The following is a 19,010-nucleotide window of genomic DNA, read 5'->3' as shown; positions in this document are numbered from 1 at the left end:
TCCTCAATGGATAGATGAGAGGATGTTATGTCTGTGAGCGATTGGAGCTGGAAAAGCAGCACAAGGAAGAGGACTAAGGAAAGCAAGTTATACACAATAGGCAGACTGCAGCAAAGATTTAAATGCTTAGCTCTTCAGTGGAGATGGTATTTCTGGACAAGAAATGATTGAAATGTTTTAAAACTATCTCAAATGTGAAGGGGTATACAGCACTTAAGCCCACATATACAGTTTATTCTTTGTGACATTTCCTACTGCCATTACAATTGCAAAATTTTGCTTTGTTGTGGGCATCGTACACAACATTGTGCATTTTAAACACAGCATGTACAGGATACAGGATCAATCATTTTTTATTGTTGCATGTGTCCAATAAACTAAGCTGACCAGATTTTCAGATTGGAAAAGAGGGACGCCTTTGACCGGGGGGCGGGGGGGGCTTGATTAAAAAAAATTTTTTTTGTCAAAAGGTCACCCCAGGACACTGAAACCAGCATAAATACGAATCTGTTGCCAAACAAAATTTTGATCACGTGACCATGAGTATGCTGCAACGGTCGCTAAGTGTGAAAAATGGTCACAACGGTCGCTAAGTGTGAAAAATGGTCATCAGTCACTTTTTTCAATGCCATTGTAACTTTGGTCACTAAATGTTTTCCCCCTCCCCGAGACTCTTCACTTCTTCCTTCATTCCTCTTGCTTATCTACCTTCACCTTATCCGTCTTCTGCTCTTTCCCTCCCTTCCTTTCTCCTTCCATCCTCTCTTCTTTCCTCACTCACTCCCTTCCTCCTTTTCTCTTCCTTCCTCCTTCCATTCTTTCAGCTTCATTTCTTTTGCCTATCTACCTTCTCTGTCTTTCTGCTCTTTCCATTTCTCTCTTCCTCTTCGCTTCTGTTCCTTCCTCCTTCCCTCCTTTCCTATTTCTTCCTTCTTCCTTCCTTCTGCCTATCTACCTTCACCTTCTCTGTCTTTCTGCTCTTTCCCTGTCTTCCCCTTTCCTCCCTCCCTTCTTTCCTTTCTAGTTCCATCTTTTCTTCTTTCCTCTCTCCCTCCCTTTTTCTTTTTTCCTTCCTTCCTCTTTCCTCTTGCCTATCAACTTCATCCTCTTTGTCTTTCTGCTCTTTCCCTCTCTTCCCCTTTTCTTCCTACCTCCTTCCCTCTTTTCTCCCTCCCTTCTTCTTTTTCTTCTTTTTTTCTTCCATCTTCCTCCTTCTCCTCCCATTCTTTCTCCTTCCATCCATCTTTTCTCCTTCCATCTTCTCTCCCCTCCCTTCTTCTTTTTCCTTCCCCCCTCCCTCCTTCCTTCCTCTCCTTCCCTTTCTCGCACACAGGAAGGGGAGGGGAGGCTTTCTAGTCGCTTTCACAGCATAATTTCTTTATCTAACTTTTAAAAAACAGTGTGCAAATCAAACTTGAGATTTTCGTAACCTGCGAAGCACCAAGTTATTATCTTCTGTTGTTACAAATTCGCAGCTACTCCATTCTTTCCGATAGGGAACTGCATTTCCCAAGATGCCTCAGGTCCTCAAAGCGCTGAACGCGGTTTTGCAATTGACTCCAGTGAGGCCCGGTAGCTGCCGGCTGGGGTGGCTGTCAAGGCGCTGACAGCGGAGCAGACGCGCCGTTTGTTACTGCTTCCAGCAATCGAGACGGACGAGGGAAGCGGCGGTGGCGGGAAGCAACCAAGCCTTGCAGACTCGCTTCCCACCGCAGCACAGGGGCCGCACAGGCGTGGTTGCTTCCCATCCGGAGGTGGCGGCAAGAGCAGTGCGTTGTTGTTGTTGGGGCCAGCCTGCTCGTCCATGGCTGGAGCCGGGCAGCGACTGTAACGACTGCTCGGGCGAGGTGCGGAGGAAGAACGGAAGGTCCCTAACGCCCGCGACGACGGCTCCAGCCATGGACGAGCAGGCTGGCCCCAACAACAACAACGCACTGCTCTTGCCGCCACCTCCGGATGGGAAGCAACCAAGCCTTGCAGACTCGCTTCCCACCGCAGCACAGGGGCCGCACAGGCGTGGTTGCTTCCCATCCGGAGGTGGCGGCAAGAGCAGTGCGTTGTTCTTGTTGGGGCCAGCCTGCTCGTCCATGGCTGGAGCTGGGGAGCGACTGTAACGACTGCTCGGGCGAGGTGCGGAGGAAGAACGGAAGGTCCCTAAGGCCCGCGACGACGGCTCCAGCCATGGATGAACAGGCTGGCCCCAACAACAACAACGCACTGCTCTTGCCGCCACCTCCGGATGGGAAGCAACCAAGCCTTGCAGACTCGCTTCCCACCGCAGCACAGGGGCCGCACAGGCGTGGTTGCTTCCCATCCGGAGGTGGCGGCAAGAGCAGTGCGTTGTTGTTGTTGGGGCCAGCCTGCTCGTCCATGGCTGGAGCCGGGCAGCGACTGTAACGACTGCTCGGGCGAGGTGCGGAGGAAGAACGGAAGGTCCCTAACGGCTAACGCCCGCGGGCTGGCCCCAACAACAACAACGCACTGCTCTTGCCGCCACCTCCGGATGGGGTAGATTGATGGGGTATTTTAGAATTCAATCAGCGCAATAACAACTAAACAGGCAGGCATGCCAAGTGGCACAGGACAGGCAAGAATTTACCAGGGGCTTTTTAATTAGGGGTGGAGGGAGATGGACCTCAATTCAGGACCGCGTGAGGGAGTCCTGTTTTTTCAAGCAAGAATTCTCAAAGAGCAGTTGCTGCCGCGAACGAAAAGCAGTTTTTAACCCCAAGCGCGATGCCACGAATGTCACTATTTCCATCCAAGCCGCCACCACAATCCTTGCAAGCCGGCAAGAAAGCGGAAGCAAGAAGAAAAAAATAAATAAATAACCACCCTCCCAAGCAGCCGGAGCTTGCAAATGGCGACGTTGCAATGAGGGTCGTACTCCTGACCCTCTAAAACTCTCGGGAAACTCCTTCGCAGCCACGGGGGGGGGGGATCACAGGAGCAGCCCCACTGGCGGGAGAACGATGGGACGGCTGCGAAAAGGCACAAGGGGGGGGAGATTGACAGCAAGGGTCCGTCCCGCCGCTCACCTTAAAGTTCTCGCCTAGCCGAACTCTGGGGTTGCAGCCGCTGCTCGCCATTCCCTCAACTCAGAGTACGGAGCGCGCGCAAAACCCTGCCAGGCGGGACTCCCTGCAAACCTCTCGCATATTCCCCCCCCGCTTGCTCATTCTTACCAGATTTTGGGGGGTATCTGTAGAGGGAATTGGACGGGACATCCACCTCTTCCACTCCGGCGTTCTGCCGGCTGGTGAGCGCTCCCATGCTTCAGGCACGGCGGCAGAGGGTATCCGGGGTTGCAGAGGGGGGGCAGAGAGGAGGGGGGGTGCGTGCATGCTAAGTGGACTCCAGCCAATCAGTGAGCTGGCTGGGATGGAAAACTTTAAGCACGCCGCGTTTTCCATCCCAGCCAGCTCACTGATTGGCTGGAGTCCAGGCCAATCCAATCAGTGAGCGGCAGGCTGGGCTGGCTTAAATTTGTAGGTAGGTAGGATAGAGAACAGAACGATGAGCCAGCCCAGCAAGCTAGCAGCTGATGGGCGGGAGCTGCGAGCGCCAAAAAAAGCGTGCCTTTTAAAAAGGCGGGCGGGACGCGGGAAAATGCATTAAAAAGCGGGGGTGTCCCGCCAAAAGCGGGACGTCTGGTCACCTTACAATAAACAGCAACTGAGTTTCAGAAAAAAATCATCACCACAGTGTCTCACACATGAAAGGGGCTGGTCTTCAGTGGTGGGATTCAAATAATTTAACAACTGATTCTCTGCCCTAATGATTTCTTTCAACAAGCAGTTCATCAAACTGCTCAGAAAGTTAACAACCGGTTCTCCTGAAGTAGATGTAGATGTAGATGTAGATAAGTTTATTTATAGGCCGCCCTTTTCCCTGAGGGGACTCAGGGCGGCTTACAACTTATGGGGAAGGGAATACACACAATGACATATGGAAACAATACATAATTAAAAATGGAAGCAACATTCATCATTCGGGCGGGGACGGATTATAATCTTTAACCCCAGGCCTGACGGGATAGCCAGATCTTGAGAGCTGTGCGGAAGGTCTGGAGGGTGGTGAGGGTACGAATCTCCACGTGGTGTGAACTGGCTGAATCCCACCACTGCTGATCTTGTATTTCTACTTCTATAACAAGTGACAAGTTTTAGATAACCGGGGGCGCTGTTTAATAATTCCTGGACCTGAGCGGGGAAGGGGACACAAAGAATTAGTGATTATGTAAAAAGGTTAGAGTGATGTCAACACATTAAGTCTTGGAGAGGATATTCTTCTTGGAAGTATGTTAGCCATACAGTATTTCACAGGTATTTTTTTTTCTCCCCCAAAAGTGTGGGAAAAGAGATTCTATAGTGCACCTGGAGCACATACAAAAAAGGCAGTTGTGGCACATGTGGCACACCAATTAAGGTGTTCTTTGCTTGAGCTAAATTTCAACATTTTATTAAATTTGTATTTAATGGCATAAATAGATTTCAAGACATTCTTTGTCTTCTTTAATCATCTTTTTTGTTGACATATCAGTATATCGACCTCTATGTACAGCTAAACAGTTTTTAAAAAAATATTTTGGATGACGAGGACGAGAACCATGAAAAAACTTGAGTGGGATGTGGAGACTTAAGACTAGTCAGTCTAGATATCAAAGGATACCCATCTACATGCAACTGTTGTAGACTAGAAAAATTCTGCAAGTTAAAGTTCAGGACAAGAGCCAGACAATATTAATTTCTTTGAGAAGTGAACGTAGATTCCCCCTTGGATTTAGAAGACTTACCTCTGCAGAACATGGCACCAACTGCAATTGAAATTTAGGCCAGATGTCATACAGGCTTCACAGTTGGGAAGTTGGAGACAAGCTACAAATGAAAAGATGTAATGAATAAAGAATGTTCCAATCTTTTCTTTCAAAAGCTGGCTTGGAAGATATTCTTTCTATTCTTGTTCGCCCACAACTTGAGAAAGGCAGACTGAGACTATAGAACTCTGTTACTTCATGTCCTCAAGATGAAACTAGCTCAGGTTCAATATACTCTCATCATCATAGTATTCATTTAAAATAAAGAGATCAGGTTATTTTTCTTTTCTTTGTTGCATCTGTTGCTTTTGGAACAGAAAATCACACAGTGGGCTATATTATGACCCTGTTGGTTGATAATACACTGTTGCTGAAAATTCCTTAGGAGTTGTGAGGAGTTTGGAAATATAGAAGTTATTCTGTAATTTTTTTTCTCTAAAAATGGCTCAGCTCCTGCTAGCGCTTGTCCCAGGATGAACCCCAGAATTCCAGAGAAATTGGAAAGGCTGCATTGTTTTTTATCTTACAAGTAAATCTTTTTGTTTTAAAGTACTACTTTTTATATTCTTGACACAGTATAAAAGAATTTGCAAGAACTTGGAATCACTTGCAACTGAATACATAATAAATGTGATGTTCTTTTCCTGTCCTTGTCTAACTACAGAGCTAGTCACCTGAAGTCTTTCTGGCAGTAATATCTTCATTACTAAATGTGGTAAAATATGAGTAAACTAAACAATCCTTTACAGAGCGCAACTATCTCTCTTTTAATACTGATGAAAAATAATCATTACATTATTAGTAGTCAAGACAACTCTCCAACGAAGACTTGATAGCTATTAATTGATTTCACATCCAATTTTTTATATAGGCATCAAGGAATAATCTGAGATTTAAACTACTCTTATGCATCCTCAAGTTGCTATAGGACTTCCATATATGTTGGAAAGTCAGTTTTCCTAACCTTAATTAATTGGTTTAGTTTATATCAGTATGTTTCAAACTAGGCAGCATGGCTAGTCTAGGGAAGAGAAGGACTGGGGAGACATGATAGCAGTGTCCCAATATTTGAGGGGCTGCCACAGAGAGGAGGGAGGTCAAGCTATTTTTCAAAGGACCTGAAGGCCGGAATAATGGAGGGAAACTGATCAAGGAGAGATTAAACCTGGAAATGAGAATTTTTCTGACAGTGAGAGCAATTAACTAATGGAACAGCTTGCCTTCAGAAATTGTGGAAGCTTCATCACTGGAAGCTTTCAAGAAGAGACTGAACTGCCATCTGTCAGAAATGGTGTAGAGTTTCCTACTTGGGCAGAGGGTTGGACTAGATGACCTACAAGGTCCCTTCCAATTCTGTTAATCTGTTAAATCTATTAAACTTTAAGATGGATTTCAATTGCCAGAATTCCCCAACTAGCATGCTCACTGTGGAATTCTGGGAACTGAAGTCCACACATCTTAAAGTTGCCAAACTTGGTTTTTGGACTTCAAGATAATTAGATGAATTGTATAACTTTGATAAATAAATAAATGTTTCCTTTGGAAGCGTATGGGAATTCTCACCTCATCTATTTTTGTTATTTTCTTTTCCTTTCTCCTGTTTTCCCTTGCTGGAAAGGTGTTGCCATCCCTCTGACAGTGACTTGCCTTCTAAAATTGTCTTGCCTTCTTGCAAAGAATATGGGGAAACAGAAAGCAAAGATGGAGACAGAGTTCCTATTTTCTTTCTAGCTTTGGGTGCCCTCCACTGGCTGACATGGGACAGCTCACTAAAGGACACTCAGAATATTAGTTGATGGACTCAGCCCCGCACAGGATTGCAGGACTACAAAAGCAAAGGTTATGGTTAAGAAGTGAATCTAGCAGTGATGTGGAAGAAGCCTAGTGTTTAATTTATAACTGCAACTTAACCTAGCCTGACTATATATTTTGAACCCCAAATTTGTACTGAATTAGTTCAGTAAAAAACATTTGATATTATCTGTTTAAGATTCAAAATGCTATTTTTTTATTTTATAATAATAATATCAAAAGGAAAATGCACCCAAGAGCCTTTTACTATATTCAACAGTAATTTTAACAACCCTCTCCTCTGTTATAGAGGAAAGTATTGATAATCATGCAGAAAATACTAAAATGATGCTTTCATACTGCTGGTTGACCATCCGTTCCTTTTCACTTATGCTTGGATTTTATTTTAGTCTATTATAATGTCTGCCAATCTCTTCTACCTTTTTCGCCAAAGAAGAGAATGTGTATGTTGAAGAGGCTCTTTTCTCAGCTCTGAGTGCTCTCAGGTCAGGCCTTGAGACAAGTATCCAGGCAAGCACCCAATCAAAGGAACAGGAAAACCCCCAGGCGCTGGGGAGAGGGCTTGCAACATTGAAATGCAAAAGAAATATATTGCTAGCTGAAGACCTTTCATTTGATCCAGAGTCTAAAAATGACATTTCTCTACAGCTCTCTTTTTTAAAAAAAAACAAAAAACACCAATCAAAGGCTGCCTGATTCAGCAAAGAAAGGGAGGGGAGAAATTGCTGCCTTGTTTCTTTTTTTAACCAGAGGCAAAAAAGATATGGTTAAACTGTTCAGTTTGCATTCCAGTTTTGAAACTTTTTCTCTTTGAACCTTGCTGAATCACCTGCAGCATCTTTTCAGATGGAAAATCATTCAATGTCAGTAACTGAGGAGAGGTAGGGCTACCATCCATGCAAACCTTTATCTGAAAAGTCCATAAGCTTTTTAAAAAATAGGGCTCAGCTTCCATGAAAATAACATCATTATGTTCATATTTGCCAAAGAGTACAAAAAACCAAATATAAGCACATATTAGAAAAGTAGGGGAAATTAGAGTTCTATCCTGATATGTAAGAAATATGCAAGTAATGTTGTAAGACATAACATTTTTTGGGAGGGGGATGAATCCAGAGCTGTCATAGCCAAAATATTTGGCTTGTAAAAAATGTTCAATCTGTTTACTTCACTTAATGTGCTAATAACTATAGGGAAACATTGTGAGATTTTCTCCACAATGTTCCTCTTATATTTAAAACTTTTTCCTTCCTCCCTCCCTCCCTCTCTCCCACCCACCCACCCACCCACCCATCCATCCCAAGCTTGTGCATCACAGGTGTCAAACTCATGACATCACATTGTCATCATGTGACTTATGGCAATGTTTTTCCATTTACAGAGCTGAGGTGGGCGTGGCCTGCACAAGACACATCCAGCCTGCAGGCCACCAGTTTGACACCCCTGGTGCACATGATTACCTTCTGCTTTTGCAATAAACAATGCCTAGAAGAAGCAAGTCAATGCAATTTGGTGTGAGAACTTACTGGGTAGGGGCAAAAATTCCACAGCTGATGCATTAGTGATCTTGCTAGTATCCAGTTCCACTCTATGGTATTCATATATGGTGCGATGGTGAGATTCTAAAATAATTAGGGAGGAATATTAAATTAGATCAGGATTCCACACTGTCTCTTACAGAATGTGGCCATATCACAGAGTTTCACCAAATTTTGCATAATTAAATATTAAGATGAAATTAATAGAAGAGAATATATGTAGCTCATATTAAACAAACAACCAAGATCAGAGAACACCAAGAATTTTATGCGATGCTACCTGTTAGTTCTCAGAAGGAGCGACATTCACACAAGTCAATGCTTGAGTAAAGGACAGGAATTTTGGTACCTTCCCAATTTTTTAGACTGTAACCCCATTCTACAAGTAGTCCTCAATTTACAACAGTTCATTTAGAGGCCGTTTGAGTTACAATGGCACTGAAAATGTGACTAATAACCGTTTTTCATACATGACTATTGCAATATCCCCATGGTCACATCAAAATTCATATGCTAGGTAACTGACTCATGTTTATAATAGTTTTAGTGTTCTGGGGTCATGTGATCACCTTTTGCGACTCTCTGACAAGTGTAGCCAATGGAAAGCCAGACTCACTTCACAACTATGTTACCAACTTGACAACTGCAGTGATTCACTTAACAACTGTGGCAAGAAAAGTCATAAAATGGGGCAAACTGACTAAACAACTGTTCCAGTTAGCAACATACATTTTGGGCTCAATTGTGGTCAAGAAATCAAGGATTACCAGTACAGGTTTTGATGAAGTCAGAAATATCTAGAGAGCTTTACATTTCCTAAAACTTAAGCTATCTCACAGACTGGCTTCTGAAATCAGACTCAATATTTGTTGTTCATTAATGGTAACAGCAGCAGAACTATTTCACTGTGGAATTATCTCGTTTGGAAAGTTCCTCTGGCTTTCTCTGTGGCTCTGTATTTGGATATAATTATAAACAAGAATTGCTGAGAACTGTGTTCTTTGTCCATTGTGTGCTGTCCAATTGTCCCAGCCAGCTGAGGCAGCTAAACCAACTAGAAACCAACAAGGAAGCAAGCAACTTTCCCCATCATCCATCCCCAGAATTTAACATGTCAATGTCTTCACAAATTAGGAACACAGATGATGAACAATAAGCTAGAATTTTCAGCAATTCTGGTTTATTGATAGTCACTATTTATATTCCTTTTAAATGGGCTGTTCTTTAAATTAGCTTTTAACTAAAACTATCAAACTGTCAACTGAGTGATCTTGTAGCTGACGGATGTCATTTTGTTGCAATCGAAGGTTTTGTTTTTCTTCTTCCTCATGCTGTAGCTTGGAAATCAATATACACTGCCTTAAGCAGGCTTTCTGCCAAGAATGAGATGCAAGTGGTTGAATGGGGTTGCACGGTGGATATTGCAATAGTGAGTAATGGTGGTTCAATAATGAAATGAACTGATAAAAGTGGGTGGTTCTGAGATATCTCAAGCAGAGGGAGAAAGCCTTTCCTAGAGGAAAGTGATTTCCTCCTTCAACCTCATCTTCTCCAGATACATTGAACTCATATGTTTGAATGATATGGGGGAGATTGGATTCCAGCTCAAAATTTAATTTACCAGTAATTAATTTAATGTAATAGGACATCAACCTATTAAATTAATGTGGCATAAGCTGGCTTACAAAATATAGTGGCTATGCTTACATAACATTCTAAGCCAAAGGCAAGCAAATTATATATAAAATATTAAACTCTGAATCATGATTAACAAATTATGATGGCTAGTTCACATATGCTAAGGTAACAAACAAACCATTTTATGGTGTAATGTGATGACCTGGATCACTTGACATGCTCAGTTCATTTTGGTTTGCAAATCATGGAATTATTGTTTATTGTGTTGTTTAAATGTAATCCGCGATTAATTAGCATATCATATGAAACTAACTGATACTTTATCAATATTTTTCTATGAAAGCAAACGTATTGAAAAAGAAAGTAAATCAGGTAAAAATTATGACAGTATCTTTTTTTTGTTAGGAAGGCATTTTTAGTCAAGGAAATGGTTAACTGTGTGATTTCTTTGTCCGTTCTCTCATTCTGCTTTGTAGGTCAAACAACAGTCCTAAACGTTCATATTTTTAACAAGAATTTTGCATCTTTGAAGATAAGAACCTGTTTAGACAGGAACACACTAGTATATGCACTATACTTCTGTTTTCTGTCACCGCATTCCTTTCCCCCTCCACTCATAGCCTGCCAAACTCACCAGGGGAAGAGTTAAGGATCATAAAAGCATCTGAAAGACCAGCTTTGACAGGATGTTGTGTAGAACTTATTTCAAGCACTGACATGGGAATCTGGAGTCAGAAAAGAGAAGGCATAGACATTTCAATCAAGGAAAGTCCAGAAAAGCCAGTCCATTTCTGCCAGCCTTTGATGTCTCATTATTCTAGATGGCCAGAACTTTGAAAATCTCATCTTTTCTACCCTAGACTGCATACACTCACCTCCTTGTAACCAAAGACAATTCTGCCACTCTTGTACAAAGCTGCCTGGAAGATGAAACAGCCTTTGTCTTCTTTCCCTTCTAGATAAACTTGATCCCACTGGACAACAAACATGGTTCCTTTGGAAGTAGAAGGGCAAAAGAAATGAAGCACCAGAATGGGAACTAAGAACTTGAACAGTTTACTATGATTCACAAAATCCAGGAAGGAATAGCTCTGACCAATCTATGTAGTGGAAGAGCCTTTCCCAAACCCATTCCTTGTCCTTCTACTTGAGCATGAGCAGAAAATACCAGAGATATTTTATTTATTTTTTACTAAAAAAGGAAATCATTTTCTTCTCGCTTGTTGAAATGTGCTTCCAAGCATGTAGAAAATGTTTTTTTTAAATAAGGAATAACCTACAGGTCATTAAGTAATCACTGAAAAAGTCCCACTGGAAAAAAAAAATCCTCATTGATTTGAACAATCTGCTTCTGCAGGCCCTCTTAATCAACCAAATATAAAGTACTGTAGGTGGGAAGAAAACTGCACTGAAAATACTTTGTGAAAACATCAGTACAGACTAAGTGGTAACCCTGGTAACAATCGTTCCAGGCACTCAACCATATCACAGGCACATACTCTCAGATTCCAGGCACTAGCAAAGATAACTGACCTGCACTTATTGCCCCCACCACACACCTACTGATTGCCCATTCCTAATTCTATATTTTTGCCTCTTTCTAAAGAAAAAAACCCCAAAGGTGTAAATCAAACCTATCTGCTACAATTGCACAAATGATCATAAAAAGGCTTTTATGAGTCAGTCATCATCACCCAAGAACAAAATAGCTAATTAGCCTGATTCCAGCTATCCTCCGCTATCAGTCCCCAATAAATAAATCCTAACCATGAAGAATGAAATAAAATGAAAGCATCCAAAGATATATAGAGGGAAGGGTGGTGGTGGTGGTGGTGGTGGGGCTGAGACTTTCTGGAGTTTGAATTTCATTGTGCAAAATAAATAGCCAGTCCAGCATAAGTAGAAGTGGGCAGCTTTGCGTGGATGTGGGATAGAAGTGGTGATCTAGTCCTGGGAAGGTTATAGAGGAGAAAAATATTATAAGAGCTCACCATTGTCAAAGTATTTGACAGTGGAGTTGCGTGAATAGCCAGGATTGAAGTTTGCCATCAGAGGGGCAATATACTGTGTAGCTGTCAGCATCCGATGAATTACATCGCCCATGAAAATAAAACCTGCCAAAACAGCAATTGGGAGCAGCACATTATATTCAAAGTCAAATAACCACATCGGTACTTTTTGAAAAGATTGGGTTTAATCCATAGTTTTAGTGCCTTCTGTTTCCTACAAAACTCAGAGACAGTATATTGCAATGCATAAGAGAAGGGAGACACTGGTTTAATCTTTGGTCATTGGTCTCCATTTTTCATCCTAACTTCACAAGGATGTTGCAGAAACAGGAAAACAAAGTGATTTATATTAGCTATCTTCAAGCTGATGCCTTTTTAGTTCTGCAATCTTCCTCTGTTTCTTTTCCCTAATCAAGGAGCAAGGTACCCACCTCTGATCCAGATAGTTGGTTATGTGAGATACCTCATCCGTTTTCACTGTTTCACAGTGAAAATAGTAGGAATTATAGAAAGCTAATGGTTGACTGTCCTTTTAATTCTCAAAAACCAAGTTGATCATCACAAAGTTAATGCTGGATTATTAGTTCTGACAAGAGGAAAGTTGCCTTAATCTTTGAAGCTAGACTTGATCATTGTGGTGATTTCACACAAAATGAGAAAAAGTAGAAATTTCAGAGATAGATTGCAGATGTCCCCAGAAGCAAATTAGCTGAATGATGGAAATCAGAAATGGTATCAGACCAGAATAAAGCAGGCAGGTCAAGAATAAAATTTAAAAATAACTTATGTTGGTTTTAAAGTAATTGCATAGGGGAGGCAAGGATGACTTAGCCCTCCTCCATCTATGGGAAATGCTACATTCACAGTCTCTTGTTCATATAAATCCAAACTATTTTGCTGTCTGAGGAGAAGGATAAAACAGTATCCCTCTCTCATTCTCCATTCAGAAGCTGATAAAAAGTTAATTTCACTTCAAGATATATTTTTATGGCACCAATAAACTAGCAAGGAAAGATGTGAAACACTGAGAATTCTGCTTTTCAACACTTCACCAGTAGGCATCCAATACAAATTGCAGAGGTGCAAACATGGCAAAATGTGCATTGCAATATCACAATACTAACTTTTTCATCTGTGTTTCAATGTCAGATTCCAATCACATGTATACATCACAACACTTTTGTTATTTTCCCCACCTTCTTTGTTCCACCCATGGAAGCCTATCTCAATGCTTAAGCACCCCTAGAGCTTGTAGGCAATTTCTTACTCTACCCCTTCTGGGTATCATTGAAGGTCAGGAGTTCTGGCATGAACTTACTTGGTCAGTGAACCTTTATATTGTACCTTCATTCTTGTCCGCAATAAAAATTCTTAACTAGTTGAGCCATCCCATGGAATTTATGTCAGATTTAACAGATGAGTTGAACTAAGCTGAGAAGTGTTCCAAAATCTGTGATTTTGTGTCAGGTTCTGGTTGGGGGAGCCTGACAGCTTTTTGTTGTCTAATCCTATCATTGCAGGGGAAAAAAATCCCACTGCTTAAGCATCCAGAATGAACCCAGTAGCTATTGACCAAATTATTCCAGTATTAGAACCAAGTGGCAGCTCAGATGAACAGATTAACCCAAGATTTGCAGCAATATGGTCAATAGGTGAGACAAAATCAGTTTTGGATCCCTTGCTATACCCATTTTGCCTCCTAAACACCTCCTTATGCAAGCACGTTATTCTCAACCCTATAACCTATAACCCCCTGTTCAACTGCTCTGGCTGGCCAAGAGGTATTTCAAGGATTCAATCCACCATGCAGCTGGGGGCTAATTATAACCTACGAGCACAAGGTTGTCTTGAGGATGAAGTGGCGGGTGAGAAAGGGCAGAGAATGATGTACATCAGCTTGGTCTCTTAGAAGAAGATGACATTGATGATGGTGAGGAAGAGGTGTAGGCTAAGGCAAACATGAATATAATAAGATGATCATTTCACAAAATCACATCAGTACCCCTTCTCCTTTTTCTCTCTATTTTAGGAAATACAGAACTAGCACCTGGGCCTGTTGCTCAGCAACAGTATAGTGGTTGGAGCAAACATGAACCTGCTCTTCTCAATCTCACGCCTACACTAAGCGACTCCAGTTAAAAGCCCACAAGCTCAATCAGGTCAAGCAGCTGTAATCATTTGAGAACCACAGTCTAAACCGTGTGTTCAACACAGCTTCCAAAATACGTGCTGCAGCCAACTCTCCATATCCTGTAAGCTTTCTGGAAAAAAAAACAACCAGCAACTCTTATGATCCGTAGTAGTAACCAAAGATGCTCACCTCCTGTTGCTATGGTGACCTGCCGCAAGTAATGGCCATAGAAAGGGAAATCAAAGGATAGGATGACTCTCTGTAGAAGAATAATGAGGAAAACAGAATTAGAGGCGAGAGTTGTCTTGGTTGAATTATTACTCTTATTTCTTAATGCTTTAAGATGAACAGAAAATGTCAATTAGGTTTATACTCACAGGTCTTTATATTGGGTGAGAGAGAGGAAGCCGAATTCGTACAAAGAAAAAAGGGTAATTTGATTCCTTATACATAAATATCTTGGCATAATTTTATATTTTCATTATCTTTCATAGAGAAGATCAAAGTGTGATCCGCTACATATGGCAGTGCACAGACTCCTCCTCAGCCTTCTGAAATGCTACCAGATCCTGTTACATATTTTTTTCCTGCGATGAAGCCTAGCATTTCCATGAAGATGAAATAGTCATCAACACACATTTCTTGGTACAGATTTTTATAAATCCATAGAGTTGTAAGGAACCACAGGGGCTTTACAATAAAGCCAGCCTTTTATCCAGTTTAGAATAGCTGTTGCTAAATTTTTCCCTTATAAAAAAAATATTGTATCTCTTTGAAATGTTAAAATTAAGAGTTGAGCAATATACAGTCTTCTCTCTTCAAAATGGCTGCATTCAAAACTTCTGACTGGAAAATAGATGCCTTATTGACCTTTGGGCTGAATATTAACTCCAGAACCGATTATTTTATGTGCAAAATGTTATATATATATATATGTAAAGTGATTTTTTGCTGGCCAACAGCTTCAGCAACAGATTATGGAATGAACTAATGGTGTCATTTGAGACTGATGAGCTAGAGAGATTTGCTTCATCTGCTCTTTAATAAGGGACAGAAACACACAAACGCACACACGCATACACATGCACATGGAGATTGAGAGAAAGGGGAGGAGAAAGAGAAATCAATTAAAACCCAGTGACAGTGTACAAAAGATCATATCCCAGCATTTAGCTGGCCTTGATTAATCTTGAAAAACGTAAGTAGAATTAGAAAATTAATTAGGGAAACCACTTGTAAATAAATACATAAATCTTGGAAGATGGCCGTGATATTTATTTTATTTATTATATGACTGAGCATCTCAAACGTATCACTCTGGGTGGCTTCCAGAAAATAAAAAACAAAAGAAAAATATCATAAAATCCAACGAGTAATGAGCAGAGAAGCTAAGATAAAACCAACTGATACCATCAACACAACCAATTATGACTCAATCACACATCCTGTAGTTTCTATATTGACTGAACATGAACATGCCCTTAAAGGTAAATGTGACTCAAAACAGGCTTTACCTCAGGGGTATCTGTAAAATGTGGATATAAAACAACACATATGAAAACTAGAAAAGCATCAATGACACTACTGTGACCCATCTTAATTATTTTTTTCAGATTCTCTTCAGACTCTTTGCTTTATTTCAAGGTTAATTAAAGAGAAAACATACATAGATACATATATCTGTCTATCTGATGTTTATATGTCTTGCTTTTGTTCCCAATGTGGCAGTATTGGGGATTGTAGCACAGTATATCTGGGCAAAAATTCAAAAGTGGAGCATTTGGATTAAAAAAAAAAGTTAAAATCACAATGTCAGTTTAACATTAATTTCAAACCAAATGCTCAATAATAATACTAATAGTTGCAACAAGCTACATATAATTTTTTTGGCATTTTTGTTTTATTTGCAGCCCTCCTGGAGTTTAGGAAGTCTGTGATTAAGGTTTTTAAGCTTTGAGGGATCTCATTTTTATATAATTACATAATTTTATAAAAACAACGGCTTTATGTTGTTGCAAAAGTTAAAATAAGATGATGTTCTGGTATTAATTTGCTGGCAGGTCTCCAGATCCCTGGAAATAACACTGAAGAATAATAGTTACTAGCAAAATAATTACTCTTCCTCATGCTAAATCTAACATTTAAAAGAACAGAGTCTTCTGACACTGAGAAGTTCAACAAATTTATTACAATCTGAATTTTTTAAATGGATTTCATCCAAAAAACTTAAATCATAATAAATTTGTGAGTATTTAATAAATACCATATCACAAGACTGGCTGAATTCAAGTATATACATGGTTTATTTAATTCTTGAGCAATAGTCAACAATCAGTCAACAATATAATTGACTGGATTCACATAAAGTCATAAATTATGACTTACAAATCACAATGGTTGGCTAAACCAAAATCAAACCACTTTATAGCTTAATGAATGTGTAAATCAAATCCTTCTGTTTCTTTTGCTCCCATAAACACTCATTACTACCTCTCCAGTTGCAAAGAAGATGAGTGGGTATTAGCCTCTTAATACTGGCTTTTTTTAATCACTGGAAATTGAAACTATTGCCAAGATGTAAAATTTATTCTCTGGTCAGTCTCTTCTCTGGTTTTTTTTTACTGCTCTTACTATCCATTTTCTTGCTTGTCCCTCTAGGCCTATTCTGTACAGCAGAGAGAGAAATGGGGCTTGAAAAACAAAATGTACTTACAGAGTTCTGGTACCAAAAGTTAAGAAAGAAAGTCAACATAATGCTGGTGGATTGGCAGGGTTAGGAGAAAGGATGGCTCACCGAAGCTTGTCTGTGTGTATTGGACAGGATTCCATGGATTTTTACTTGGCTCCTGTTGGCTTCAGCCACCTCGACCCAAAGTTCCTTGGCTCGCATCTCTTCGGGACCATAAATTCGGGATAAATAGTAGCTGTGATTGTCTTCCTGCACAGAGGTAAAGAGATACACAGTTATTTTAAAGCAGCTTTCCCTCAGCCAAGGCTACTTGAACGCACTGGATTACAGCTCCACAATCCAGTAGGGCTACAATGAAAGGATAACGTGATTAATGTCCTGTTGCCTCACTTTTTCTCCTGAAAAGGATGATCAGTTAAATATTTTATGTAGCAATTAGAAATGATATTTTTCAAGCAAAAAAGCCAGCCTCCTGCTTTTAAGAAACAACTAATATTAATTTTTATTATTTATTATTATTTTTAAAGGGATGCGGTGGCTCAGTGGCTAAGATGCTGAGCTGGTCGATCAGAAAGGTCGGCAGTTCGGTGGTTAGAATACCTAGAGCCGCATAACGGAGTGAGCTCCCGTTACTTGTCACAGCTTCTGCCAACCTAGCAGTTTGAAAGCATGTAAAAATGCAAGTAGAAAAATAGGGACCACTTTGGTAGGAAGATAACAGCGCTCTGTGCACCTTTGGCATTTAGTCATGCTGACCACATGGCCATGGAGTTGTCTTCGGACAGCATTGGCTTTTTGGCTTTGAAACGGAGATGAGCACTGCTCCCTAGAGTCAGGAACGACTAGCACGTATGTAAGGGGGAATCTTTACCTTTACCTTAATATTATTTTTAAAAACAGATTCCTTTCTAAGAAAGGAAATAAGAATGCCTCCTTTAAAATAGGTTTGTCACCTACAGCTTTTATAACCATAATTTTAAAAGAGTTATTTTGTTGCAAAACAATTGCCTGGGATATTACTGCATTTAAATTGAAAACTTTTATTGATATATTCAATTGTGTATCATCATCACTATGTGACTAGAAAGTCTAACAGAGCTATTCGCTAGATAGTGAAACTATAGTATAAGCTCCCAGCTTTTAAGCCAACTTCAATCAGAGTGATGTGTTTTGTAGTCAGTACTTTTGGACGCCACAGATTGACAAAGTCTGACCTACAGCTATCATTGGTAGTGCACTCCAAATTAAATGCTTGAGGACAAAAATGATAATGAGAGAACAAACCAAAAATAGCATTAATTTGGGTAAGTTAGTCATATCTCCCAAAGAGATTTCTTTTTTCAAAACAAAAAAATGTTTGGGGATATGGAACAGGACAGCAATTCTATTTATAAAGTAATACTTAATGTGGAAGAAGCTTCCCTTTCTTGTTTTAGCAAATCTTTGTTCACTGAAGGAAAGGCAAATGAAAGTCAAGGGGAAAAAGCTGTCTAAGCATAAAAAAGAAAAAATTCTATTGTGTTTGGCATTTATCTTTATTTTCCCACATGTGTTAGTTAATTCCTATATCAAGGAAAATTGTGAACAAATAAGTAATTTTATTAAATGTTTATGTGAATTATCCTTTATAACAGAGGTGGGGAACTATAGCCCATTTTATGACTTGTGGACTTCAATTTCCAGAATTCCCGAGTCAGAATGGCTGGCTCAGGAACTCTGGGAGTTGAAGTCCACAAGTCATAAAAGGGCCATAGTTCCCCATTCCATTTATAAGGATAAAACAGTGGTCGGTTCCTACCGGTTCGGATCGGTTCAGCTGAACCAATAGTGGTTTGGTGGCCTGGGTCGCTGGAACCGGCAGAAACCCAGGCCTGCTATGCGTCCATCTTGTTTTTTGTTTCTGCGCATGCACAGAGCAATTTTTATTGCTCTATTCATGCACGCACAGCATGTATCAAGCGTGCATGCATGCGACACATCCACAAGCGAACCGGCAGTAGAGGCTGCCAGAATCCACCCCTGGGATAAAACCATGTATAATCACATTATACCTTTATATCAGTGTTGCTTAAGTGGCTCAAAAGAAGCCATGATGATAATTTGTACCATTTGGGCCAGGGATGGGTTCCAGCCAGTTCTAACCTCTTCTGTAGAAGAGGTTCCACAAATCTACAGTGCAGTTTAGAACCGGTTCTAGCTCCCTCCCCCTGCCCATCTGCACATCATCAAGATGAAGAACGGAATTCTGGGAGTTGAAGTCCTCAAATCTTAAAGCTGTCAAGTTGGAACGCCCCAGGGTTTTTTAAAATAAAGAGTTAGGAGTGCAAGGATCTTGTAACTAGACAGCTTTAAGACTTGCGTGCTTCAAATGCCAGAG

The 19,010-nt window shown here is 40.6% G+C and overlaps 1 protein-coding gene across 1 annotated transcript in view; it reads right to left on the bottom strand.

Annotated features, from left to right (window-relative positions):
- Nucleotides 1-19,010, bottom strand: part of PLXDC1 (plexin domain containing 1) — a 75,951-nt gene that overhangs the window by 15,704 nt on the left and 41,237 nt on the right. The window contains exons 3-9 of the mRNA XM_032234525.1: nucleotides 16,739-16,882; nucleotides 14,134-14,203; nucleotides 11,796-11,918; nucleotides 10,680-10,798; nucleotides 10,439-10,529; nucleotides 8,155-8,250; nucleotides 4,796-4,877 (exon numbers count right to left, since the gene is read on the bottom strand). Coding sequence (XP_032090416.1) covers nucleotides 4,796-4,877; nucleotides 8,155-8,250; nucleotides 10,439-10,529; nucleotides 10,680-10,798; nucleotides 11,796-11,918; nucleotides 14,134-14,203; nucleotides 16,739-16,882 — 725 coding nt within the window. The remainder of the gene's footprint in view (nucleotides 1-4,795; nucleotides 4,878-8,154; nucleotides 8,251-10,438; nucleotides 10,530-10,679; nucleotides 10,799-11,795; nucleotides 11,919-14,133; nucleotides 14,204-16,738; nucleotides 16,883-19,010) is intronic.

Source organism: Thamnophis elegans, chromosome Z, assembly GCF_009769535.1.
Source record: "Thamnophis elegans isolate rThaEle1 chromosome Z, rThaEle1.pri, whole genome shotgun sequence".
Taxonomy (NCBI): domain Eukaryota; kingdom Metazoa; phylum Chordata; class Lepidosauria; order Squamata; family Colubridae; genus Thamnophis; species Thamnophis elegans.
The sequence above is the reverse complement of the archived record's forward strand: the minus strand, read 5'-3'. Positions and strand labels throughout refer to the sequence as shown.